The sequence below is a fragment of the Eretmochelys imbricata genome, chromosome 1 (assembly GCF_965152235.1).
Source record: "Eretmochelys imbricata isolate rEreImb1 chromosome 1, rEreImb1.hap1, whole genome shotgun sequence".
Classification (NCBI taxonomy): domain Eukaryota; kingdom Metazoa; phylum Chordata; order Testudines; family Cheloniidae; genus Eretmochelys; species Eretmochelys imbricata.
The window spans coordinates 152,560,389-152,587,931 of NC_135572.1; the positions used below are offsets into that span (position 1 = coordinate 152,560,389).

Genomic DNA, 27,543 nt, shown 5'->3' on the forward strand with positions numbered 1-27,543 from the left:
AGGATTGTCCTAGAGTCTCCAGGAATTAAAGATTAACCTTTAATTAAAGATTATGTCATCTAATGAAACCTCCAAGAATAGGTCCAAACCAGAGTTGGCAACCCTAGTCTCTGCGGACAGAGACACAAGGGAAAACCGCCAGGATTATCCAAACGCCTGTCGGGGTCGCCATCCTCCTGGATTTGTGTTAGCCAGGCTGTCGGGCTGGATCAATCCAAGCCACGCTCCCCTTTCTCTGCCTGTCGTGAGGAAGCGCCGATCGGGGCCAGCTAGGGGCTGCAGCGGTCCACTGGCTTCCCTCCTGTCTCCTCGCCCGCCCCCCGCTAAGGGTGCGGGGGGGCCGGGGAGCGGCTCGGGCAGGTGATGCGCCCCCCCGCTTGACAGCCGCATCTGCAGCCGAGGACGACCGCGGGTTGGCGGGGCCGGGGCGAGGCGGCCTCCTGCTGGCGCAGAGTCTCTGCGGCGGCGGCGGAGGGGGGGGGGTTTCTCCGAGCCATTGAAACCAAGGCTGGAGCCAGTCCTGGCAATCGGCTCGCGAAGGGAGCAACGCTGCGGGGACGGATTTTTAATCTGAATCAACCCCCTCCCCTCGGGGCCCCACCGCTCCGATTTCGGTGCAGCCGCCGCGGGCTGCTCGCCCAGCTCCTCCGCTACAGCAGGGACCCCTCCCCCGGGTGTCAGGCTTTGCAGCCCGGCTCGGCGGGGGGCATGGAGAGCAAGCGCTGCTTCGCCAACCGCTTCGGTGACTACGCGGGCAGCCTGCCGGCCGGGCAGCCCCACGAGGCGGTGGTGCCCTGGGTCGCCTCCACCATCGAGCGCATCCTGCAGCAGGTGCCCCCGCTGGAGGGCGGCAGGGCGGCGGGGGGCGGCGGGCTGTACGGCGGGCTGGCCGGGGTGGCCTACATGCTGCACCACGCCGCGCGCTGCCCGCTCCTGGCCCCGGCCCGGGACACCTACCTGCGGGCGGCCCGGCGCCTGGTCGACGCCTGCGTGCGCTACGAGGAGGAGCGGGGCGAGCCGGACGCCGACACGCGGGCCGCCTTCCTGCTCGGCGGGGCCGGGGTCTACGCGGTGGCCGCGCTCGTCTACCAAGCCCTGGGGCTGCCCGACTTCGGCCGGCTGCTGGGCCGGTTCCGGGAGCTGAGCCAGGTCTGCGCCCCCGTCACCTTCCTGGAGCGCGGCTCCGACGAGCTCTTCGTGGGCCGGGCCGGCTACCTGTGCGCCGCCCTGGTGCTCAAGCAGAAGCTGGGCATGGAGGTAAAGGCAGCCGGGCCGCGCGTCGCTGTCGCCTTCCCCGGCGGGCTGGGCTTAGCCCGAGCCGGGCGGGGGCCGGGGCCTCCTAGTCAGGGACCCCCCAGCGTCAGGCTTGGTCCCTCCTTGGGAGAAGGTGCCTGTCAGCCTGCTCCGCAGCCACGTCAATCAGCGTCCCTTGCAGGCAGGGTCTGTAGCTACCGACAGGTCCCTCTCCCACCAGGGCTGGGGCTGTAGCTGGAAGTCCCGCCTTGTGGCTTGTCGAGGGTGCCGGAGTCAATTGGTTTTTACTGAATGGCTGTTGGACTGTCACCCAAGAATCCCAATCTTTTCCCAAGTGGGGCGGGGGGGAGGGCTTGGGCTGTATCTCCGCAGCCTTTGCCCTTTGTGTCCCTGGTTGAAAGGCAGCCTAGAATAAGGATGCAGCGTTCTGGAAAACTGAATGGAAAGAGAGGCCGCTGAGGACCAAAAGTAGATAGAATATGGTCTTTCTCCTTATAAGGCAGTCTGATACAAATAAAGCTCACAGCCTTCACAGTAAAAAGAGAAGGAGGACTTGTGGCACCTTAGAGACTAACCAATTTATTTGAGCATAAGTTTTTGTGAGCTACAGCTCACTTCATCGGATGCATATTTTTTCCACAGTATGCATCCGATGAAGTGAGCTGTAGCTCACGAAAGCTTATGCTCAAATAAATTGGTTAGTCTCTAAGGTGCCACAAGTACTCCTTTTCTTTTTGCGAATACAGACTAACACGGCTGTTACTCTGAAACCAGCCTTCACAGTGCAGGTCCTGGTCATTTGGTGGGGAGGGCAATTCCTGGGTGTTGAATGAACTGCAGGGCTTACTTTGGGCTTCTCAGGGAAGGTATTAGGAAGCAGTTATTAAAACAGTATGTTGATTGATATGGAATAATAATAGTTATGATAATTAGCAATGATATACTTGGGATTGGCTGGGCCAGATTTTCAAAAACACGCAGAATTTGAAATGCTCAGTCGCTCCAATTGTGAGAATTTTCCAAAGAGCCCAGAATCCAATTTGCAGAGCTGTTTTGAAAATGCTGGCAACTTATTTTTGTGCCAAAATGGGAGGTGAGTTTTTTTTTAAAATCTAGGGTTAAATTGTGGTTGTTTTTGCAATTGACTTGAATAGAAATAGCATTTTACCATGGGGCAGATCCTCTGCTGGTGTAAAATGTCATGACAATTTGGTGGGCCTTGGACCACTCACAGCAGCCACTGAATAAATAATAATAATTCTCATTTGCAGTCAAGTTTGTCAGAGAGTAGTCAGTGTTGTATCTAAACAGATATTTGTTAAATTCTTTTTCCGGTCCTCTTGTGAGGTCCGATTTTTGTTTTTTTGTTTTTTGTTTTTTTCTATGAAGCACTCATTTGCAAGTTCTTATGCTTCTGGCTTTTTCTCCTGGGAGATGAAACAACTACTGCGAAATAAAATGTAAACAGGAGCAATTCTGCCTTATCCTATACCAATCACTGCAGTGGCAGTCCAAGGAAATTCATACAATGGAGGATTTAGGGGACATCAGCATAATTAAGCAGCCATTAAAGACAACAAGAATGTTAAGCCAATTAAATAAGAGACACTTACTGTACATGTTTAAATGTTATTTTTTGTCCTTGTTCAGCTTATTAACCAGAGATATTTAACAACAATAATATTGTGCACTTCTATAGCACCCAATGTTCCCTCTAATTTTTGACAGGCCGTGTGCACAAAAATTTCTTCTGTGCAAATTTTTGACAGGCCGTGCGCAAAAAATTTCTTCTGTGCAAATTTTTGTGCGTGTGGTGTTTCGCTGTGTGCATGGGGTTTAGGATCTGTGTGCGTGCACACACGCGCACAGCTTAGAGGGAACAGTGATAGCACCTTCCATCTGAGGATGCCATATACAGAGCCAAAAGGTGGTTTGTAGGCACAGCACAATATTGGGTGCAGCACAGGGCAGTACCACTCTGGGGGAACCCAGGAGGGATTGTGCCTCAGAAAGGTACAAGCCATTCTGGAGCTTCAAGGTCCTCAGTGGGAATGTGCACGCTGCTCATACACATGCTTATGATGGTATAGGGTTGCTTCTATCTTTGTGATGGGTCAGCTGTTCTGTACGGTGTGGAGCAATGATTGGGGCTCCTGCAGTTATTGTTCCCTTTGATCGGACTTGTGCTCTTAGAGTGCAAGCATGGAGCAGTCTCTACCCTCTCTTGAGTTTGCAGACTGCAGTTGTGCTGGGCTCTTGTATGGGGCAATGCAAGGAGACGAAAGGTCCTTGCACTGCCTACTCAACAGCACTTGCTGAAAGTCCAAGCTCAGTCTGCCTGGCCCTAAGGAGTGAAGCCTCCCAAGAGCCCAGTGAAGTATGTATATGTTGTGGTCTCCATTTAACAGATTGGTTTAACGGTGACGCAGAGAAGGTCACACGCCAAAGGTCATGGAGCAAGTGTGTGACAGAACTGGCAATAGAATCCAAATCTCATGACTCCTTGTCTGTGTTTTTACCACTAAACTATGCTTCCTCCCACATTTAATTTTACTTATCCCTTTCACTAATGTTGAAAGGGGGAAAAAAAGAAGTAAAATAACTAAAGCCACCCTTCAAAATAAGAAAAGTAACCTTAGCCCGCAGTGTATATACCTATGCTGATATAATTTGTCTGCTAATCAAAGTTCCCATCCTGCTATGGAATATTTTAGCAAGCACATCCTAGGGCCACATCCTATATTCTTTTACAAATGAGGAAACTGAGGCACAGAGCGGTTACGTGTCACTTGTTACCCAAGGTCACACAGTGTCAGTAGAGTTCAGAAATAGAAACAATATGTCCTTGCTCTAAACACTACAAAACACTACCTCCCATAATTTGATTATGCACAATCTCACTGTTGACTTGTTGCAGAAGGTTTTTTATTTCCCAAGTTTATTTTCCTGAGGCTGCCAAGTAAACATTGATAGCACAAAGAGAAATTTGTCCCTTACATTGAATCAGGGCCATTGCTCTTGATGCTATGCTGTTGCTCTTCCCCCGATTAAATTAAACTATCACCTAGGTTCTGAGAAATTGATCACCCTTGAAGAAATGCTTTATGGTTACATTTTTCAATGTATCAAGTTTTTTCCCCTTTATTTTAGTGGATACAAATTTAGCTTAGATATTGAGCCCTAATTCTGCTCAGCCTCACTAACTGTCCTGGAGCCTTAAAATTCCAATTGGCCTGCAGAGTGCTTACTGCCTGCTCAATGAGGTGAATTCACTTGACTACCTTTGAGCTCATGAAAAGAAGAGACACTTCCTTGCTGCTGGTTAGGAGGGATATACGACTGTACACAAGTTGTCCCAGTGACTTCAGTGGAACTACTTGCACAAGTAGAGATAGCTTACGTTAGTGAGATTTTGCAGGATCTGGCCCTTTGTGTGATGATACTGTTCATTAGGAATAATAAGATACATATTCTGTTGGATCTTTATTAGCTTCCATTAAATTGCAACTGAAGCTTCACACATAGAGGAAGGTGAAATATTGTCCTGATAGAGAATGTGTCATTTGTGCTGATTACATTTTTATAAAATATAGATGCTACATGGTCCTTTATCCAAGTATTTTCAGTGTACCTAGGGAGTTTTTTTCAGTTATATCTTCTTTTGAATACATCTTTTTGTAACGCTTTCTGTCACAGTTCCTAAGGTAACAGCCCCTCTGACCCCTTCACAGCACTTAATTTGTAATGAAAGAGTTGCCAGGGATCAAGCAATTTTTTTACATTCATAACTGATGCAGCGAGCCCAGAGGTGCTGGGGCTATGAACTGCCAAGCCTAGACGTGCTGAGGCTCAGCCCTGGCAAGCCCTGGCACAAATTAAGCATTGCCCCTTCAAGGCTTGCCTGAGGACACTCCACTTAGGTCTCAGGCCTTTAGCCATCACTGTTCTCGGTATGGAAACTAGCGGTCCCCTCCCTCCAGATAGAATATAGGCTGCAATTGCTCCTGCCATTCACTGTGTTTAGTTCAGCACTCGCTGTCCTGTTCTTTCCCAGGGGCTACGCCAGGGTTAGCCAACTAGCCTTCATAAAGCAAAGTATTTATTTAGAACAAAAGCACTCCAAAGAAAACCTATCTTGAAAACAATAAACAGCTTATATGTAAGTGCCTTTCCAGGTGTCATTTTCCACATGAAAACCCTGGTAGGTTTCAAAGTCCTTCAAACCCCCTTTGCAGGGTCAGTTTTTCTTGGTTCCAGAGTCAAATCAGTACTTGCGTAGAGTGAGAATGACCCCATATCCGTAGCAGGCTGCCCATTTTATACAAGTCTTAGTTCTGTGTTTGTTGGGCCTTTTGAACCTGGTGAAAACCAGGATATGCAATTTCCCCCTTGGGGTGGTACTTTTACAGACTTGTTTGCCTGTCTAGGGATTTACTTTAATTTCCCATTAGTGATGTTAGTTCTAGATAGTTTATCCTTAGTGACTTCCCCTCAGTCATTGCATTGCTTGTCTTGTTTCAAGAAAAAAATAATCCCTTCCCATCTGGCAGGTAACATACCAGGTGAGAAGGGGTAATGAGTCACATGTTTTCTCCTAAAAATACATCAGTTTTCCCAAGTCTGCACATTTTTTATGCTTCTTCAGTAGTTAGATATCCCACAGAATGCATATGTCCCCACCGATGCCCATGGATGGATATGCATATGTCCCACAATGATAAAAGGTCAATTAAACTGTTTGTATTCCTTCTATTAATGACATAACGTTTTCCCCCTTCCCTTTCCTTTTATTGTGGTGGTGCTTCTGTCCATTTCCCTATTTAGGAAGCGTGCCATTAGCTGATCTGGCTTATTCCCCTATACCTTCTTTTAGTGGTGTCATTGTCACTATCTGAAGATGGAGGAAAGGATAAAAAAATTAAGGGGTTGGTAACACAACAATTTTAAGATTTTTGCAGCCTTTTAAAACAGGGTTGAGGTTTTCTCTCAATAACCTGTACACTTGTAACATCTACTGGCTTGATTAACCTACATTGGTGGTGGGGGGTACCGAAAGTGACCGTAGTGACCCATACCAGTATGTTATGAGAGAGAACAAGCAGGGTTTGTGCTGCTGCCCTCCCCTGAGGTTTCCACAAGAGGATGGTGGCTTTAAATTGCTTTTAAGGCACCATGGGAATCCCGTGGGAAGGGACTTAATCAGCATTTTCTCTGGGCATCACGGCCACACCACTTCCCTGGTCTGAACCATCCATTTCTGGGGCTGGTTTGGTTGGCCAGTGGTACAGAGGTTGCAGAAGTTTTTTGCTTCCTCAAACCCATATCGGGGTGAACTTTCTGCTGCTGGGGCAGAGGCCAGTGTACTCCATGGATGAATCAAACTGCATGTTATATGATCTGAAATAATAATACTTCACTCCTCTATAGGACTTTTCATCAGTGGACCTTGAAGTGGTTTACAAAGGAGGTCAGTGTAGTGAAAAAGCTGTTTTTGCTGCTCTTCTCCAATTCCCCAGACATCTCTTGCTGGTCTATCTCCTTCCACGTACTCTTTCTGTACCCAGAATTTAAGAGAATCTGTTTGCACTCTTCTGTTCACATCTTTCATTCTTTCCCTCCCACTCCCCCCGCCACCCACTCTTTTTGCTCTGCTCTTAAACATTCCTGGCTGGTCTATGACTGTTAAACATTAAATACAAATGTGTTTATAGTGAATGTAAGGATTTTGAAAGATCTTGGATGGATCACTCTGGAGTCTGTCGTCATCCATTTGTCTTCATAAGAGATACAGAATGGGCCCCTGTTGTTTAGACTTCCCCACACTGCTCTTCTAATGTAACTCAATTCTGATCCAACTAATTTTGAAGTCAGGATTGATTCAGTTTCCATGCTCATTCAATATTTACTCTTTGCTTAGACTGCCAAGTACTGTAAAATATTGTGGTGGTTTTCTGGACACCTGTTGGAACAATATTTCAATCATCGTTTATTTCGGACAGGCTACTACACACCTTTGATGTAGATTTTTGATCACATGGACTAGGACTGGTTTTAAAGCAGGAACCAACAGAGGAGAAGGGCTTTCCCTCCCACACTAGTCCCCTAAAACATAGGTTCCCCCCCCCATTTTCCAGTGCACCTATTTAGACTAAATTTTAAATTTAAATGTTTTTTATTAGTGAAGTTAAATTGAGAGTTTAAAGTGGGAGGTCTAACCTACAAATAGCCCTAAACAAATCAATATTGTGGGTGTTCAGACTCAGAATGCAGTTCAGATCTGAATGTCAGAACTGATCCCTATCTCTATAATGGACCAAAACAAAGCCACGTTTCTTCAAAATCAGGATGCAAATTCTGAAGTTGGGATACATGTCTAATATTAGATAAACTTCAAAAATCTCAGTGGTATCACAGGTGCAACTCAGCATGTGTGAAAGCTTCATTATCTGCTTTAAATATAAAAGGCAGAATTTTGTTTTGATAATGTTGATCTTCAAATCTATTGCTACCAGTGAAATGCTTTTGTCATACACAGATCTCACAGCAGAGTCATTCAGGATTGGATATTTGATTGACACACAAGGTTGTAAGGCACACAGACAATCTCACATCACATCACATCACATCACATACACGGCTACCACTCTGAAACTTGTCACATCCAGTAGTAATAAGGATTTTGATAGCTGATATCTGAAGAATGATAGTAATCTGACATTTGTTTATTACAGAGACAAGGTGGGTGAGGTAGTGTTTTTTATTGGACCAACTTCTGTTGGTCCAATATTACCTTATCCACCTTGTCTGTCTGATATCCTGGGGCATACATTCTTGTATTATAAAAGGAGAATCTCACACAAAAGTGATGTCAGGTGTCTATACATTTCTTTATGCTGTTGAAAAAAATGTGTCTGTACTTCACTATCTTAGCTGAGGAACCAACTGAGTTTATGAATAATCCAAATTACAAAGTTATATTTAACAGATATTTACCGTTTTTCCCCAAAAGACGTCTCCTGTGTCCAGAGTGGAGCCCTACATTTCCATCCCTCTTCTTTTGACTCCACATCTTGGAGGCCTATGCTATGGATACTATTCCTCTGAGTCTAGCACACTGTCACTCAACAAATACATCATCACGGAGAACTGTTCAGTCTCTCTTTAAAATCAGCCAGTGTCACTCCTTAAACTGCTAGAGGGGCGGCTGTTGTATGTGAAGTATTCCTCTCCTCTGCATAGTTGGGTGTTATGTTCCCAGTCTAGGCGATGGAGTGGAACAACAATGACTGTCAGTTTTCCTGCCTCCCTCCCCCTCACATGGGAAACAGTGCAGACGGATCAGAGCTCCATCTGACAGAATGCATCCGAAAGTGTTGGAGGAAGATGTGCTGTATTGTTACATGTGATACAAAGGCAAACCTTAGTCCTGGAATAATCAGTGGACAAGGCTAAAAAGTCCATTTAAAATGAGCTTTACCTGTGGTATTGCCATCAAAGATGACATGTAAGCCACTGTGCAAACACTTAGAGGCATTGCAGGCATGTGGGGTCAGGGCACAGGTGTGTTTGTCAAGATGGGTCTGAACCCACGCACTGGAGACTGTTACATGTGTGCCTGAGTGGTAAGTGGTCCCTGTATGCATCCAGAGCCAGCAAAACATTTGAATCCAAGGAACTTTGATTCAGGTTAGCCTGAGGTGCGCATACTACTGTTGTTCAGATTATTAGAAACTTATGATCTGTTTGCTGGAATTTAAGCAGTTTCTCAGGGAGCAACATACAAAGTAATTGTCTCCAATTTCCCAAATTCTTATGACAAATTTTTGTAAGAATGTAAGAAAGTCCTTTGCCATTATAATACTTTTTTATATAGCTATATTTGTTACCCCTATGTACCCTCCTTTTGAAACACTAATGTAAATGCAGTGTTTTGGCCTGATTTTCCTCACTACATGAAGTTTCATCCTGTCTTGCAGGGGACAGAATCGGGTCCAAGGTTAGGAAATTAAACAGTGTTAATGAGTATGGCAAAGTGTGTGTGTGTGTGTGTGAGTGAGAGAGTGTGAGAGAGATGGGAGGGAGAACTGGGAGGTGAGAAGAAGGGGAGGATTGATGGAAGGATAGAGCGGGGAGAAGAAAAGAGCAGAGAAAAAGTGAGAAAGAAAGACAGAGCTCAAAACAGGATAAATATTTAAGAACCAACATCCCACAAGGAGTAGAATTCAGAGAGAGAGAGAATAAGAGCAAGAAATAAAATAGAACTTGGAGCAGGGTACAGTCTAAAAAAATGAAAGCAGGTCCTCTTGCAAGATTCTTACCTGGTGTGAGTTGGCATTGGTGGTAGTGAGGGACTATGCTAATTCACACCAGTTAGAAATCTAGCCCAGAGGCTAGAAAAATAGTATAAGGCCTGGGACTGTGAGACCCCCTCCCACCCCAGAGGTACAGTTAGAGAGGTAAATCCTAGAGCTGCTTGAAAAATATTTTTTTTGACAAAAACAGGGTCACATTTTAAGAGAAAATGTTAATAAAAAATGTCCCAATTTTCAGTCAGCTCTAGCAAACACTGTTTTCTCCAACTCTACCCTTTGTTTTAACTTTATCTGTCCAGGATTTTATTGTCAAAGAGGAGATGGTTGGGTAGGAAGGAGGGTTGCTTGTTTGAAGAAGAGGAGAAGGAGTAGACATCTTTCTCTCTTTTTCCCCACCCCAACCCCCCAGCTCCAAAACCCTTCTATCCCTCCACTGAACCCACCTGCACCAAAGCTCTCTCTTTTTTTTTCTGCCCCCCACAGCAATAGGTGTCCTGTTTTCTCACTTTGCAAATCTGATCACCCTAGGTCATTGTTGCTGAACTTCATCTTTTGGTCTAATTACTAGCTCACCAGTCCAAAACCTCAATGGTTGCCTTACACACAATGTTTGTGTGGATCCCCAGGGCAATTTACGGTCTATGTTTTACTGCCTCTTCAATTGTCTCCAATGGTTCTTTTTTTCTCTTCCCTTGTTTTCCCTCTTATCACCATTTTCTCTTCACACAAGTACACAGATACACATGGAGAAGTCACTATTATTGTCAGCAGTTATACACAGCGGTATCTGAGCAGCCAAAGATCCTGCTTACAGGAAATAACTGTGATAACCATGGTGTCAGTTGGCAAATACTGACTTTTTAATGGTGATCACTATACTCCTTCTAACATTGACATTTTTCACTTTATGTATCTGCTACACTATATATAATATACTAACGTCTCTCGAGGCACTCAAGGTGTTGCATGAATAATTTAAAGTACAATGCAGTTAAAACCCATCACAAACCAAACCATATAAAAGAGGATTAAAAAGTTAAAAAGCCAAAGGATGTGCTGCCAGTAAAAAAGGGAGCAGGAAAGGACTGGTCTACCATAGGGGCCTACAGTGAATACAAATGAAAAAAATTTCTTAAAGTAACACTTTCAGATGTTTTAAAAGTAAGAGATGAGTTGAGGCAGGTATTGAGTGCTATACACTAAGAGTTGTTATAGGAATCTAAGATTCAACATTAGAACCCTTGAACTGTGGGTAGATCTGAGCACAGCTATTCACCATGACTAGGGTTCCGTATCTGTCTTGGAGGTCACAGAAGTCACTTTCATGACTTCTGCAGGAGCCAGGGTGGCTGATTCCACAGCTGCCCAAGCAGCTGGCTCCAGGGCCAGCTGCTCAGGTGGTTCCCAGGACATCCACCCTCCCCCCCTCCCCCGCCCAAGATAATAATCACAGGTATTTTTAGTACAAGTCATGGACAGGTCACGGGCAATAAACAAAAATTCATGGCCTGTGACCTTTTTGTTTATTGCCCGTGACCTGTCCATGACTTGTACTAACAATACCCATGACTAAATCGTAGCCTTAACCATGACTAAGAGGTTCAGATATAGAGATTCCTCCCTATTAAACCAACAGGGCCAGCCTCCTCTCTGTTAATTCAACAGGGCCGGCTTAAAATCAATCCACCACTGTATAGGCAGCTAGTATAAAGAATGCATATTTACTTCTGGGAGAATTCTGTGCCACTGCACATGTGCATAATTCATGTTCCCAGCAGATTTTTTTTCTCTGTAGAAAATACATTCTACCAGAAAGGCACTGCAGTTATGCCTTTTGGCCACCAGGGGATGCTGTGGCACCCAAACAGAGGGCAGCCATCTCACAGGCTGGAACTGCCAGCCGCTGATAGGGAGGAGGAGAGGCTGTGTTCCTCACAACACCCTGCCCTCAGGGCACGGTGAGGAGGCACAGGATATGGGGGAGACAGACAGAGCGGGGCATGTGGGGCTGCTGGAGGGTCGCATAGACTGGGGGTCAAAAGGGCTAGTATGGGGTTAGACAGGGGCAGGAACTGAATGGGAATTGGGGTGCGGGGCCGTATGGGGGGTGGGGAGGTGCAAGGCCACAGGTGGTAGGAGAGGTGGCTGAGTGGGAGTACAGGGACACATGGGGATGAGGAGAGGGGGTGAAGGGACATATGGGGACAGGGTCTACCTGGGCTAGGCTCCCCAACTCCCTAACAATCCCTTCCCCTCATCTTTCCCCAAAAAGCCCTGTTCCATACTTCTCCCACTCACATCCAACAACCCTCCAGGTTCACTCCCAGGCTCCTTCCCAGCAATTACTTCCCTGTCCCTCAGCTCCTCCATTAACCCTGATTCTACCAAGCCTTTGTGGGAAATACGGGGTTCTGTATTGTAGTTTAAATAAATTATTACTCAAAGTTCTATATTAATACACCTAGTAAGGAGTCTATTTGTTAAAAAACATTTCCCAAATCTTTTTTGTTGTCTGTATTGTTAGACGTACTTGCTGACAGGTATTTTGAAATAAATTACCAAAATAATTGAAACGGGTGTGATTATATTGTGTTATTCTGACAAAATATGCAGAATTTTAAAATACTGTGTGTAGAATTTTTAATTTTTTGGCCAGAATTCCCCCAGAAGTAAAAGCAGGTGCAATGTGCTCACGGCTCCTCAATCCAGTGAATAGGGGTGCTGCTGCGTTTAGCACTATCTGCAAGTTGGGGAGGAGGTGTGCTGGAAGCAACTGGGAGGGATTTAAAATAGTTAAGTCTCCTGATTCCATAGGCCTACATTGCTGTTGTGGGATTATTGCAACAGATGAGGGATGTAGACACACTGTTTAAGGCATTCGCCAAAAACTGGGAGCTTGTTTTCCGGTTGATTTGCATATAACTTTTTGTATCAGAATAATGGTGTATTCAATCAGGTGACAATTTCTGATGAGGCTGTATGTCAAATTACCTTTTCATCTGCATCTGTCACGACATACTTTGAATGTTGATGGGAATGGGATGTAACATTATGTGGTGTGACATAACTTCAAGTCCAGTCCAGCAAGATGGAATACAATTAAAATATTCTCCCAAAGGCTGTTATTTCATATCTGTAGTGTAAAATTATTTTCAGGTAGTAATTACTGAACTGATTATTTTTTGTCTGAGTAGCAGTGGCAAAAGAATTGGAATAGCTGTTTCAGTGTAGACAAATATAAAGTATCTTAATAGCAATACAAGCTGTTGCTGGGTCATTTGCTGTTTCTCAGTTCAGAATACTCTGGTGTTTGAGAGAAGAATTATAAATTCATTCTTCTTGCAGTTACTCAGCATCCCTGATATTAATGGCTTAGTAGCTCTTGCTGAAGAGCCATGCATTTTGAACAAGATTAACTGACTGTCAGATAGCATTGCTGACCAACAAAAATAACATTATTTTAATCATGACAGTGAATTTTAAATACGCCCTCTAGCTGTTCAAGGCATTTAGCCATCTGGTGTGGCTGATTTATCTCTTCACTTCTTCCCTTGCTAACTCAGTGGCTTTACATGTCAGGGGGTTAATTGTAACTAGTACACTTGAGGGTAGTGATTCAGTCCCTGGTGCACGGCAGTCATGAAATGTAAGCATGGTCATGCTTAGATTTTGATGCACAGGAGGTAGAAGCCATTCTTAAGAATATTTGGGCCTAGGGATAGAAAAAGAATAGGGAGTTTATTTGAGCAGACTTCCACTATTTAGTCAGTGCATCATTTAGTGGCAACTTGTGGGTGTTCTGCACTGGTGGTATTCTGCAGTTTAGTTACCTAATACTAGTAGTTAAAATTGTGCCATCTAAGTACCTTGCTTACAAGTAAGTGATGCTGGGCAAATATATGAAGTATAACAAGGGAATCATAACCATAAGATTTATGGACTGGTATGTAAAATTACAATTACAAACTTCTACAACTCAAGAAGCTTCTTTTCAAATAGGCCAAATAATCAATCTCCTTACTTTTGTTTCCTGAATGCTCATGTAAGCGTCTTTATTTCTTGACTTGGTAAAACTGATTGATTAAGAGCCTGTCTATGGTACAGCGCTAACTGTGCCAATCCAAGTTTGTCTGGCGCAATTCAGGGCATCTGTGCTGTAACACATTTTACTTTCTTTGTAGCAAGATGGGACAACATATTTTATCAAACTTGTTTGGAGTACTGTATCACAAGAGTTTAAGTCATGTCATCCTGTCCCCACTATAAACTAAAAAGGGAGGTAAACAAGTGGAGTTCCTCCCAGGTTCTAACCAAAGTATATATACTCTGCTTATGGGCCAAACTCACTGTTTTTCTGTGGTTTTCCTTTATTGTTTACTTAAAATACAATACCACCACCATGTAAACCTCAATGTAAGCACTCCCCAACCTGTTGTTCATATGGTTTGTTCTGGAGGACCCTTCTGTTCCTGCCTCTAGGTCCTTCTCCCTCAAAGAGGGATGCCCTGTATATCCTGGGTAAACTAGTAGGACCCACCTGCCAGCATGAGTCAGCAGAAATAATTCTGTATCTTTTTGAAAGTTTCTAGCAGCATAGTCCAGCAGAATCAGAGGTAGCATTAGGGTCATTAAAACTGTGGTCTCATAGAAGCAAGGATGATCTTGTAGTAAAGGCACTGGACTGGGACTCAGGAGGTGTGGGTTTAATTATTGACTTTGCTACAGGCTCATGTGACCTTGAGCAAGTCCTCTGTGCTTCAGTTTTAATTAATGGGAGCATCAGTGCCCAGCACCTTTGAGAGGCTAGTCCTTAATCTTTGTATGCTTATGCTTCCTATCTATAAAATGGGGATTATACTGTTTTTTTGTCTCAGGAGCTAATCACTGCTATAGTTGCATTTGTAGTGTTGATGGGGGCCTAATATGCATATGGCAAATTCAAATCAGATGCAAAATTTTCAAGTACAAAAGCTTCTGAAAAATTCTTAACTGATAAAACAGCAAAAAAAAAAAAGACTTTCCTCTGCCTCGTGAAGTAGGTATTGATTTTGTTTTTCCTGTTCTTAGAGAGCTGAATCAATAGCAATTTTGATTGCTGTTTGTACAGCAGTGATGGTGATGATGTCATCAAAGATCTCTGTGAATAATATTTGTTTAACTGCTACAGAACCAGAAGACACAACCTAAATGGAGTTATAATAGGGATGACTTTGTAGTATTTTTGATCTATAAATGTTACAAAAGTGGTCATTTATTTTTTTAAATTTACTATTTAGTGGTAGAGTTAAAAAAAATAAAAACACACAGCCAAATAGTTAGGTTCAAATTCAGATTTAAATCTAAGGGAATCTAAAATACTGAAACTTGCACCTTTTGGCTGATCAATTTATACTCTTGACATACACCCAGTACATGTGACCTCTGAATTTCTTCCCCAGAATCTAAGAGATTCTAAGTTAGTGTGACTTGAACTCCAAGGTGGGCCAAAAGAAGGGGTAGATTACACTAAATTAGACTCTGTAAGACCCACTCACACCCTTCCCCATGTCTACGAACCCTTTCTCCAAACCCATCTCACTCTTTCCTTCTTACCTCCGAGCTCTTCATTCTCTCCTCACTTTCCCTGGTGCCCCGTCCAAAATTACTCCAATCTCTTCTCCTTTTTCAAACATACAGTACTTTGCTTTTTTCTTTTCTCCCTCTCCCCAAACCCTGTCTCTCATATCTCCTTCCAGAATCCTTTCCTGTCACTAGTGTTCGTTTTCTCTCTCCTCAAATTTCCCCTCCTCCAGCTTCCCAAACACATCTTATTCTCTTAGGCCTGGTCTACACTAGGGACTTACATCTGTATAGCTACGTCTCTTAGGCTATGTCTACACTACCGTGGTAAGTCGACCTACGCTGCGCAACTCCAGCTATGTGAATAACATTGCTGGAGTCAACGTACCTTAGGTCGAGTTACCACGGGGTCTACACCGTGGGGGGTCAACGGGAGAAACTCTCCCGTTGACTTACTTTACTCTTCTCGTTGGGGGTAGAGTACAGGGATCGACTGGAGAGCGATCTACTGTCCGATTTGGCAGGTCTTCACTAGACTTGCTAAATCAATCGCTGGTGGATCACTCTCAGAGCATTGATCCAAGCTGTAGTGTAGACCTGCCCCTAGGGGTGTGAAAAATCCACTCCCCTGAGAGATGTAGCTGTACTGACCTAACTCCCAGTGTAGACAGCGCTAGGTCAATGGAAGAATTCTTTTGTCGACCTCCTAACTACCGCCTCTCGAGGAGGTGGATTAACTACGCCAATGGGAGAACCCTCCCGTTGACATAGGTGCTGTCTACACTGAAGCACTACAGCATCGCAGCCTTATCCTCCTTTCTCCAAATCTCCCAATCTATTCCCTCCCTCCCTCAAATCTTCTCCTCTATGTTTATTAGTTGTTGTGCATAAGAAATGAGCACATGAATTATTTGCAATAAAAAGGGCATTGTCACAGGATGAGATGGGCCTTTAAGAGGAGTGCAGGTGCAGGGTCCCACCTGCAAAGAGTTTTGTCCTTTGGGATTTGACTGGGAAGGACCATGTGACTGACCATGTGAACCACTTTCAAGCCGGGGGCCAGGGGATATATATTGAAGAGGTAGGCTGTTGCTCACTTTTGGAGAGATGAGACCTGAGTGGTAGCTTGCCACAGTAGCTTAGGTAGCAGCCTGGTGGGAATGGAGTCTGTGAAGGGCTTTACCTGAGAAACTAAGAAGAGAAAACTACAAGGAAAACAGACCCAGGCCCTGCTTCAGGGCTGAAGCCTCTGATATAAGAGAGGAGAGGAAAATCCCAGGGTTTCCCCCTCCGTGCACTTGGAAGGGCCAAAGGGCTAGAACTGTGGAGTCTTGGGGGTGGAGGGGCTGCAAGACTTGTGTTTGGGTTGGACTGTAAGTTGTAAATAAACAAGGTGAAGAGACTCTTCTTTTTTCTTTCTTTTCTTTCTGAGCTCTAAGTCTTGCATATGATTGATAGAAAGGGACAACTAGGATTATGGAGACTGTATGACTATCTAACATTCTAACTGCATAGGACAAATGCAGGGAAGGGGGAAACAGTGACAGTAACTGGAGATCAGGTGCTGCCAAGACACACTAACATATATTTACACACACATACTCTTCTTTCTATTTTATTTATAAATTGCTTGTTCTTCCTCTCCTTTGTGGTCCTGTGGAAAAAAGAACACATTTTTCTTTGTCTCTGTGTGATTTGTTAGTCTTTCTATCTTTCTTGTCTGGCTGGAGCAGCATTTCCATCCTGGTTCTGATTGATCCATTTTCCTCTTGTCTGCACTTCCTCACCATGCCTGGCCTGGTGCCTCATGCATTTTTCATTTGTTTTTTTCTGTATCTCTGTTTTTCCCCTTCATCAATCTCTAGCCTCTGCTTCCTTCCCATTTGTGATAATCTTTCTCATTCCCTGGTCAAGGTTTTCCTTTGCATTGCTCCAGTCCACTGTGCTGACCTGCAAATTGAAATTGACCAGACTTTTCGGTAAGTTTCACTTGGCAAAGGGCAGTGTGCAAAAAACAATGTTGCTGAGCAGCCCCGCTAGTGCTTGCGATGGTTTGCTTCTTTCCCTTTGTGCTGTGTGTGCACCATGTGCTGCAAAGTGAAAACCTAAGAGCTTTATACATTTCACATGGCAGGCCAGGGGTACAGAAATGGGACTGCTCACAAATTCAACTATAAAAAGAAAAGGAGGACTTGTGGTACCTTAGAGGCTAACAAATTTATTAGAGCATAAGCTTTCGTGAACTACAGCTCACTTCATCGGACGCATACAGTGGAAAATATAGTGGGGAGATTTAGAAGAGTACCCAGAAGTTACCTACTACAGGACAGGCCCAACAAAGAAAATAACAGAATGCCACTAGCCATCACCTTCAGTCCCCAACTAAAACCTCTCCAACGCATCATCAAGGATCTACAACCTATCCTGAAGGATGACCCATCACTCTCACAGATCTTGGGGGACAGGCCAGTCCTTGCTTACAGACAGCCCCCCAACCTGAAGCAAATACTCACCAGCAACCACACACCACACAACAGAACCACTAACCCAGGAACCTATCCTTGCAACAAAGCCCGTTGCCAACTGTGTCCACATATCTATTCAGGGGACACCATCATAGGGCCTAATCACATCACACTAGCCACACTATCAGAGCCACACTATCAGAGGCTCGTTCATATGCACATCTACCAATGTGATATATGCCATCATGTGCCAGCAATGCCCCTCTGCCATGTACATTGGCCAGACTGGACAGTCTCTACATAAAAGAATAAATGGATGCAAATCAGACATCAAGAATTATAACATTCAAAATCCAGTCGGAGAACACTTCAATCTCCCTGGTCACTCGATTACAGACCTAAAGGTGGCAATTCTTCAACAAAAAAACTTCAAAAACAGACTCCAACAAGAGACTGCTGAATAGGAATTAGTTTGCAAACTGGATACAATTAACTTAGGCTTGAGTAAAGACTGGGAGTGGATGTGTCATTACACAAAGGAATGCATCCGATGAAGTGAGCTGTAGCTCACTAAAGCTTATGCTCAAATAAATTGGTTAGTCTATAAGGTGCCACAAGTACTCCTTTTCTTTTTACACAAACTAAAACTATTTCCCCTTGTTTATTTCCCCTCCTACTGTCCTTGTAAACTGCTGGAAATGGCCCACCTTGATTATCACTACAATAGGTCCCGCCCCCGCCCCCCCCCGCTCTCCTGCTGGTAATAGCTCACCTCTCCTGATCATTCTTGTTACACTCTGTATGGTAACACCCATTGTTTCATGTTCTCTGTATATATAAAATCTCCCCACTATATTTTCCACTGTATGCATCTGATGAAGTGAGCTGTAGCTCACGAAAGCTTATGCTCTAATAAATTTGTTAGTCTCTAAGGTGCCACAAGTACTCCTTTTCTTTTTACGGATATAGACTGACACGGCTGCTACTCTGAAGAAAGTTCAGCTGTGCTCAAATGCTTTTCTGGACTGGGGCCACATTGCTGAGCATCACAACTGATCAGAAAATGGTAAATATTCTCTCTGAGAAACTCTGAAAGAAATAATTTAATGTGGTTTGCAACTTTGTGGAAAATGTTCTCGGGTATGTGTGTGGGATTTTTTTAGTTCTTTACCAAAATTTTTCAATTGACAGTTTTTGTTTTGTCAACAAGAGAAGAATTTTACCAAAAACAGATCATTTAGCATTATATGGCAATTTTCCATGTGGAAAAAGGGATAAAATAAGATTCAGTTTTGAAAAGTGCATGCTGATTATATCTGGGGAAAATACACAATATCTATGTTCAGATTAAGGGCAAAACCTATGTCCAAGTAATGCTGGAAAAGCCCTTCTGAATACATATTGGAACCGCATTTGCCAGTGCCTTATACCTTGTGTAGTCACTTGCACCTGTGCAAGGTAGGTATAAAAATGTGTCTACAGAAATCTACGGTCTCTTATGCCAGTGCTGATGTTTCACAGGTGCTTTGCACTCAGTCGGGGTAGGAGTGAATAATTATAGTAGGTGCAGAGTTGTGGAGAATCAGGCCAATAGGCATGGGCTTGCAGTGCAATATGGCATCAAGAAGGCCAGTGCTACTTTGGGCTACATATATAGATATGTCATGCAGTACAGAGATAATGATCACACTGTATATGATGCATAGGAACAATGACATTGCCATAATAGATTAGACCACTGGTTCATCTAGTCCAGTATCCTGTCTCTGGTAGTGTGGCCAGATGCTTCAGAGGAAGGTGCAAGAAACTGCAGAAGGCTGTCCTGGAATGCATTGCCCGTAGGGAAAGCTTCTTCCTAACGCCCATTACTTAGACTGTTCTGTGCCCTGAGGCACAAGAGTTTACATTCATTCCAAAACCTCGGGTTGAGATCTTTCAGAGCTGATTGGGAGATTTAACTCCACAACTTCCATTGAGATTAAGGACAGTTGTTTGGCTAAATTCCCAATGGCAAGACATAGAACTGCAGAGATTTAGAAGGATCAAATGATTGAATTGAATAGTAACTCTAGCTTGTTAATTTGGTAAAAGAAGTTTCACTTTGGAGATCACCAAGCAAATTATTTAAATCAACTCATAGGAGCCAGTGGAGTTAGTCCAGATTTACATCCATGTTTGCGAGGTCAGAATCTGGCCTATGGAGTTGAAATATTTTTGCAGCAGGTGTTCCTCTGAAGAGTTGCAATGTGAATGTTTTAACATAAATGCTGAAGTAGGTTACATAGTTTTTGCCAGCACTAAGGGACCAAATTCTGATCCCATTAAAGTCACTGAGAGTTTTGACATTGACTCTAATGAAACCAGGTGTTGGCTCCAAATCCCTAATTTTGGTCAGTATTATCAGTCTAAATTGACCTATGAATAGAGATTGTATGAGGTGCAATATCTTCCCCCAAATAATGCTATTAGTTAAGCCATGAGTGTATTAAGCAGATATTCCCAAAGAAGTAGGAACAAAATCTTTAGCACTCCTCACCCCGGCGTATCGTATTCATTATGTCACTTTATTTTCTTCCAATTTAATACTTTCTAAAATTGTGCCTCTGTTTGTCCCCTTTTTAACTACCATAGCTGTTATGAGGAAAAATGATGGGCAAAGCTTAATGACATACACAATTGCTGTATAAAGTTGATATGTACAATAAGTTGGAACTATATTCAGTAAATTGGATTACGGTACAATTTTTATATAGTATTTCACCAGGCACTTAGATACCACAGTGATTCATGCAGTATTGCACAAAAACACATTCATATATACATATATGCTCTGAGAAATATAGATGATTGAATTATTATTGTCTGTGTATAAATTAAACTTTTTGTTGGGTAAATAGTGAAACCCCTAGGACTTTAATAGCTCTTCCCTGTATTTCTCTGCAGATGGAGTAAATCAGATTCCATCAATTACATTTGAAAAAGCAAGTATTTAATCTGTTAACAACATATAATCCTAAAAGTTACATTGATTTAAAAATTATCCATACTGGGAATTTTATCTTTATAGAGTGTTATTACTGCTCTTTATTTCTGAGCTTTATCTTCAGACACTATCTTTTTCTTTGGTTTTGTTTAGTAGTTATAACACAACCCTACTGTTGTCTGTATAAAGCGTTCTCTTTAGTTCACAAGCTGACAAACGCTGAAGGTGAAGTCCTGCCAAATATGTGGCAATTTTTAAAATTTCCTGCTTAAGTGTAACTCCTTGGAGCACAAAAGACTACCACATTGTATAACATCATAAAACAACCCCGCCATCCTCCCCTATTCTGCATTAAGTTGGACATTTACTATACCATAGTAATTTACCATCTGCTAGCATCTGGTCTGTTGCTGTTTTATTTACATTTGCAGTTAACAATAGCATCCTGTTTGTTATTGGAAAATGTAGGTGTACTTTAGCAGAGGTGCTGGAACAATTTTTATAGTGGGGGTGCTGAAAGCCATTGAAGCACACTGTAAACCCTGTATATAATAGAAACCGCTTCAAGCCAGGGGGTGCAGTAGCACCCCCAGCATCCCTAGTTCCAGCACCTATGTATTTGAGTGTGACAAAAAAATTAAAGAGCTGCTTATCTTATAGGTTTAATACAGGGGTGGCCAACCTGAACCTGAGAAGGAGTCAGAATTTACCAGTAAACATTGTCAAAGAGCCACAGTAATACGTCAGCAGCCCTCCATCAGCTCCCCTACCCCGCTCCGAGCACGTCCCACTCACCGGCAACCCCACCAATCAGCACCTCCCGCGCCCTCCCCGCACCTCCCAGTCAGCTGTTTCATGACCTGCAGGAGGCTCTGGGGGAATAGGGGGAGGAGCGAGGGCACAGTAGGCTTAGGGGAGGGGGCAGGAAGGGGTGGAGTGGGGGCAGGGCCTGTGGCAGTGCCAGGGTTGAGCAGTGAGCACCTCCGGCACATTGGAAAGTTGGAGCCTGTAGCTCCAGCCCCGGAGTCGGTGCCTGTACAAGGAGCCGCATATTAACTTCCGAAGAGCCGCATGTGGCTCCGGAGCCACGGGTTGGTCACCCCTGGTCTAATATGTTCACTCATTTTCTTCTCGTCGTGTCTCCAGGGAAATAAAAGACAGAGTCCAAAAAAGATTAAAAGTATGCTACAAATCAGGCATGTGAAAAGATGCACAATATTTTGCCCCATTGCTTTTCCCAGCCAAATGTCTTTTTGGAAGAATGTTCAGAGCATTATCATTTGTCTAATAGATGGCTAGAATTCCATGTTAAATCCCTTAGAGATCAAATATATGTACACATGATAAAATATATCCTACTTCCTCTTTTCCTTGACAAGAGAATTTTCCAGTGACTAATTTTACTTTTATACTTTATTTAGTGGTACCTTTTGAATTTAAGTGTGTGTTTGTGAAATAGTCAGCAGTCTAGGGCAGTTCCTTTACAGAAGCTTATACTCTTCTTCATATGAACATTTCTCTGAAAACATTTATACTCTACAGAACCAAACATATATTTATATCTCACTGGACCTTGTCTTGTGAGATGCTGAGTACCCTTAACTCCAGCAGAAGTAAATTAAAGGAGAACTGTGGGAGCGCAGTGCTTTCCAGGAGACAGCTTTTCTCAAGGTAAAGTGTCTTTCGCTGGTTTCAAGGTATTATTCAAAATTTTATTTATAATGTTATGAGTTTATACACCCCCATGTGTGTGTATATAAAGTGTCACTTCACTGAGGACCAGTTTCTCTTGACTTTCTTCTGTGACATGCAAATGAATACAAGTGCTGGAAATCTAACCTCTTCTGAGGTAGTGAAAAGAGGTTTGTCTAGGTTGCTATAGCAACCAATAGTGTTTTAATGATTTTGGCTCATGGTCATGTTGAGGTAGAAATGAAAAGCAGTGTCACCGCTACTGCACTTTTTGGGCAGGTTCTATAATCTGCTACACATTTTAATTTTGTGCAAAGATGGGACTCAGCAGTGAGGTGCCTTATGCTCCCCTTGAGAGGGGTGAGGAAGTAAGACATCTCCTTACTTCTGTGCATGCTACTTGCATTACCAGTCCATATGCAGAGAAGGGAATGAGCAGGAGCCAACACAGGGCAGCTATTCCCTCTCCTCTGCAGGTGGGTAGGGAGTGGCTGAAGACTTGATTGCAACCCCCAAATGTACCAGAAAATGCACCCAATCTGCTTGTGAGGAGGAAGTAAGCAGCAAAAGAGCTTACATTCCCCTCCCTTTTCTGGTGTAATGGGGGAAACAAGGATAGGGTTTTGGTCCTGGCTGTGCTCCTGGGGCAGCATAACTATGGCCCATTACTCAAAGAAAATTGCACGTTGCCACCCTTAAAAATATTTATATTTGTGATCCAGCCTTGCCAAACTGTCCTGGAAAATTTACAAGTCCAAACACAGAAGGCCAGATCCTCTTGCGTGTTATGGCCATTTTGTGCTGCAGTGCTGGCAACACTGAGGTACCCTGAAGGATCACCCCAGTACAGAGGTAAAGAGGCTCCTGCACCGGTAAAGAGGCTCCTGCACCTTTTCCCTCCCTGCTCTTGTGCAGGGGACATAAGTGCAGCCAAAGCAGGATTGCCAGGACACCACTAAATAGCATCAATTGCTGGACCATTTGCAGATGTCATGAATTGTTCCAATTTATGTGGAGGGCTTGTGCTACACAAAGCCACTCCAAGAGTGGGAGAGCACAAAGCTGACTCTTGCTATGTGCATTTTGACCAGATCCCATGATCCGTCCCCAAATCAGCCACCATCCTTTGTTAGGGTAATAATGAAAGAACTAAAGATATTTAACTCACCAGGCAAAATTGGCTTTGCCATGTGATGGGTAGAATTTTGGAAGACGATTGATCAGGCTAAGCAAGGCTATAGCTGTGTTTCTGTTAATTTGAAAATTTTACATGCTTTTTTTAGAGATGCTCTTTCATTCATCCCAAAATATTTTAATTTGGGAGCATTCTCAACCATATGTAGTTAAAATTAAGCTTTGGATTATATTGCTGATCAGTGCTCTGTGATAGCAGAGATAGTGCGGGAAAAACACTAAGTGGGATGGTATTTGGAGATGGTTAGTCTGAGACTACACAGCTCCATTAATTAAAACCTATAGCATGGGGAGTGACAGAGGGTTAGAAGCCAACTCCACAGCCCAGAGGCACCTCATACCTCCTCCGGGCTGCTCCATTTGCAACATTGTTTCCCAGGCCCAGTGGAAGAACTAGGAGCTATGGTTTGCCACTTCCCTTGGTTAGGAAGGGAAGCTGGTGCTGCTGGGACCTTCCGTTCCCTTCTTTAGGTCTAGGGAGTGCACAGTGTAGGGGGTGGCTACAGGCAGCCATAGGAAGAAGTTGCGGGGCAGTAGAACAAGAGTACTCTGGGTCTGGCCTTTGTCTAAGTGGAGGACTGTGTGAGGAACAGGAAATGGCCTAGAAGAGGGGAGGCTGGAGGAGCCACTGATGTTTGTTCTCTCTCCCTTAGGATGACCCAGGATAAGGGGAATTTGGAGCAAGATAATTGTAATTTTCCTTTACTTGCTCAAGTGTTGGACTCTGAGGCAGACTGAATGGATGGAGGCCATCCCTATTGTCCCAACTCACTCCTCTCACACTGCCTGGTAGCCATGGCATTAGTTATGCTCCTTTTGTGTTTTTAAGGCTTTGTTTGCAGCCCTAGGTCCTAGAAATTTTCTTTTTGTTTTTCTTTAAAAGGAAAGTTTGAGTGCGGAAGTTGATGACTTTGGTGCTCTTTGCCCCAGGCAAGTGAGATGTGCTATTATAGCAAGCTAGCAGTTAGAAGAGTGTTGCACTGTCTTCCTCACCAATTATCTGGTTCCCTCGCCAGGGATAAAGTGCAGCCTGTGGTTTCAGGTTGGAATCAGGATTAGTGTCTCACAAAAGAGTGTGGCCCGCTTGTTACTGTATTGTTGCCAAGACAAGGGACATGACTCAGAAGAAAAGAAAAAAGGGATCTAACTTTTTTTTTAAAAAAAAATGTTGCCTCTTTTCAACCTAAGCAGCTAGTCAAACAGTGGGGCTCTGGGGATTTTCCAGCTGGAAATAGAAATTGATAGTCTGTTACTCTCTTTGATGCAGTCTTGTTTATTTACAAGAAATGCACACAGTTCTGCTTCTCTGAATACAGGAGAAATCAAGAACAAAAGGAGCAGTATCTTAGCGTTCAGCCTCTGTAACCAGCAGACCCAGAAACTCTCTCTCTAGCTTTTTCCAGGATCTTACTGTACTCACAGGTATTACTTGGCTTTCTTGTTTTTTTCCTCTCCCTCTCTCTATCTTTGTCTGTTATCAGTTTGTGTGTTCTGCCTTTCTCTTCTTAGTGATGTTACAGTGTCAGCCAATCTGCGTTAGCAACCATGCAGTGCCATTCTCGACGGTATCACTTGAGAATCAGTACTTTTTGGAATGGTGTCAAAAATGTGATGTGCCCGCCACTTTTTGGAAGGGATGCAGATAGCAAAATACTTCTCCTGCACTACAACAGTTGTATACCAATCAACCAGAAGTAACATTGTGGAGAATTAGGCCCTTGCCATCTTTGTAACTGTGAAGCCTTCCAATCCAGACAGGAGGCATCTGATTTCCTTGGAGAGCCCACATCTCACACCCATTCAGTTATGGCTCCTGTTTTGGGATCACCTGCGAGACAAAAGAGTGAGCAGTACATTCCATGAAAAGGTTCATGAAACATTCACAGCTCCTGCTGGCCTGGCAGTAAGAGGCAGGGCTTACAAGGGTGGAGAACTGAATTTTGGTGTTCTGCAATGCAGCACACTGTCATTCGACTACTGCCAGCCCATCTTTATGCTGGAGTCTGCTGTCCTCCTTAACACAAAAATGTTCTTCATTTTACAGGTATTGTGCATACAATAGCTGCTTCAAAAGCTCCCTCTGCTGGGTGTTCAGAATACTTCATTATGAGATTTCAAATCAAAGCCTTTTGATAGTACGGCACAAATTTCAATTGCTATTTTTGAGATTGTTATAAAATATTTCAAGAAATATATGGTTGAAGTCATTTAGATTCCTTTATTAGAGTAACATCAGTGAGAGATTTAATCTGTTAAGTCTGTAACCAGTAACTTTTATATGCATAAAACAAGGCTTCCGGTATAATGCGATAAATGCAAATGTTACATTCTAGAACAGTGGTTTTTAACTTTTTTTCATTTGCAGACCCCTAAAAAATTTTGAATGAGGTGCAAACCCCTATGGAAATCTTAGATATAGTCTGCAAACACCTAGTGACCTGCAAACCACAGGTTGAAAATCACTGTTCTAGAACGATGATCACACAAATTATTAAATAATAATACTTGGCACTTACTTTTTGCTTTGTGTCATAGATGTACACAATACAGTACAACAATAGAGTTGTAACAAAACAAATAAGGTTCTCATTCCTAGGTACTTACAACGTAAAGGCAGCAGGTATGGTACACAATACTATATAGTAATGTTTCTCAAGCGGGGAGGCATAACCCCCAAATGCAATCAGAAAGGTCATGAGTTGTTGAAAAGTTTATTACAATCTTAAGCAAAGCAAATCTCTCTCCCCCACACACCCATACCCTTCAAGGGAAGTATTCACCGTCAACCTCTATGCGCATGCTTGCGTGCACACACCCCCACAGATGAGATAGTGTTAACATTATCCTCACTGATACATTTATTTTTTATTTTTATTTTTTTACTCTTATGGTAAATTTATAAGGGAATCATGAAAATGTTTGACTTTGAATAAAGAGTGTCCAACCTGAAAAGGGTGAGAAAGTCTACTATATGGTAACAAACAGACAGAAGGTTTGAATGGTCATTATAGACCAAAAACTTCCTGGTGAGTTTTTTTAGTAGGGTTTTATTTATTTACTGAATGAGGTGCTTGGCTTAAATTAGTTGGGAACCTGTTGCTAAACACAGGGGGTGTCTTCCTGGAAAAATCATGGAGCAGGTCCTCAAGGAATCAATTCTGAAGCACTTAGAGGAGAGGAAAGTGATCAGGAATGGTCAGCATGGATTCACCAAGGCCAAGTCATGCCTGACTAATCTAATTGCCTTCTATGATGAGATAACTGGCTCTGTGGATGAGGGGAAAGCGGTGGACGTGTTGTTCCTTGACTTTAGCAAAGCTTTTGACACGGTCTCCCACAGTATTCTTGCCAGCAAGTTAAAGACGTATGGGCTGGATGAATGGACTATAAGGTGGATAGAAAGTTGGCTAGATTGTCAGGATCAGCGGGTAGTGATCAATGGCTCCATGTCTAGTTGGCAGCAGGTATCAAGTGGAGTGCTCCCAAGGTCGGTCCTCGGGCCGGTTTTGTTCAATATCTTCATAAATGATCTGGAGGATGGTGTGGATTGCACCCTCAGCAAGTTTGCAGATGACACTAAACTGGGAGGAGAGGTAAATACGCTGGAGGGTAGGGATAGGATACAGAGGGCCCTAGACAAGTTAGAGGATTGGGCCAAAAGAAATCTGATGAGGTTCAACAAGGACAAAGTGCAGAGTCCTGCACTTAGGACGGAAGAATCCCATGCACCCGCTACAGACTAGGAACCGAATGGCTCGGCAGCAGTTCTGCAGAAAAGGACCTAGGGGTTACAGTGGACGAGAAGCTGGATATGAGTCAACAGTGTGCCCTTGTTGCCAAGAAGGCCAATGGCATTTTGGGATGTATATGTAGAGGCATTGCCAAAAGATCGAGGGACGTGATCGTTCCCCTCTATTCGACATTGGTGAGGCCTCATCTGGAGTACTGTGTCCAGTTTTGGGCCCCACACTACAAGAAGGATGTGGAAAAATTGGAAAGAGTCCAGCGGAGGGCAACAAAAATGATTAGGGGACTGGAACACATGACTTATGAGGAGAGGCTGAGGGAACTGGGATTGTTTAGT

At 43.6% G+C, this 27,543-nt stretch overlaps 1 protein-coding gene across 1 annotated transcript in view; it reads left to right on the top strand.

Moving 5' to 3' along the window:
* Positions 1-708: 708 nt before the first annotated feature.
* LANCL3 (LanC like family member 3) overlaps positions 709-27,543 on the top strand; it is a 37,499-nt gene continuing 10,664 nt past the window's right edge. The window contains exon 1 of the mRNA XM_077807217.1: positions 709-1,257. Coding sequence (XP_077663343.1) covers positions 709-1,257 — 549 coding nt within the window. The remainder of the gene's footprint in view (positions 1,258-27,543) is intronic.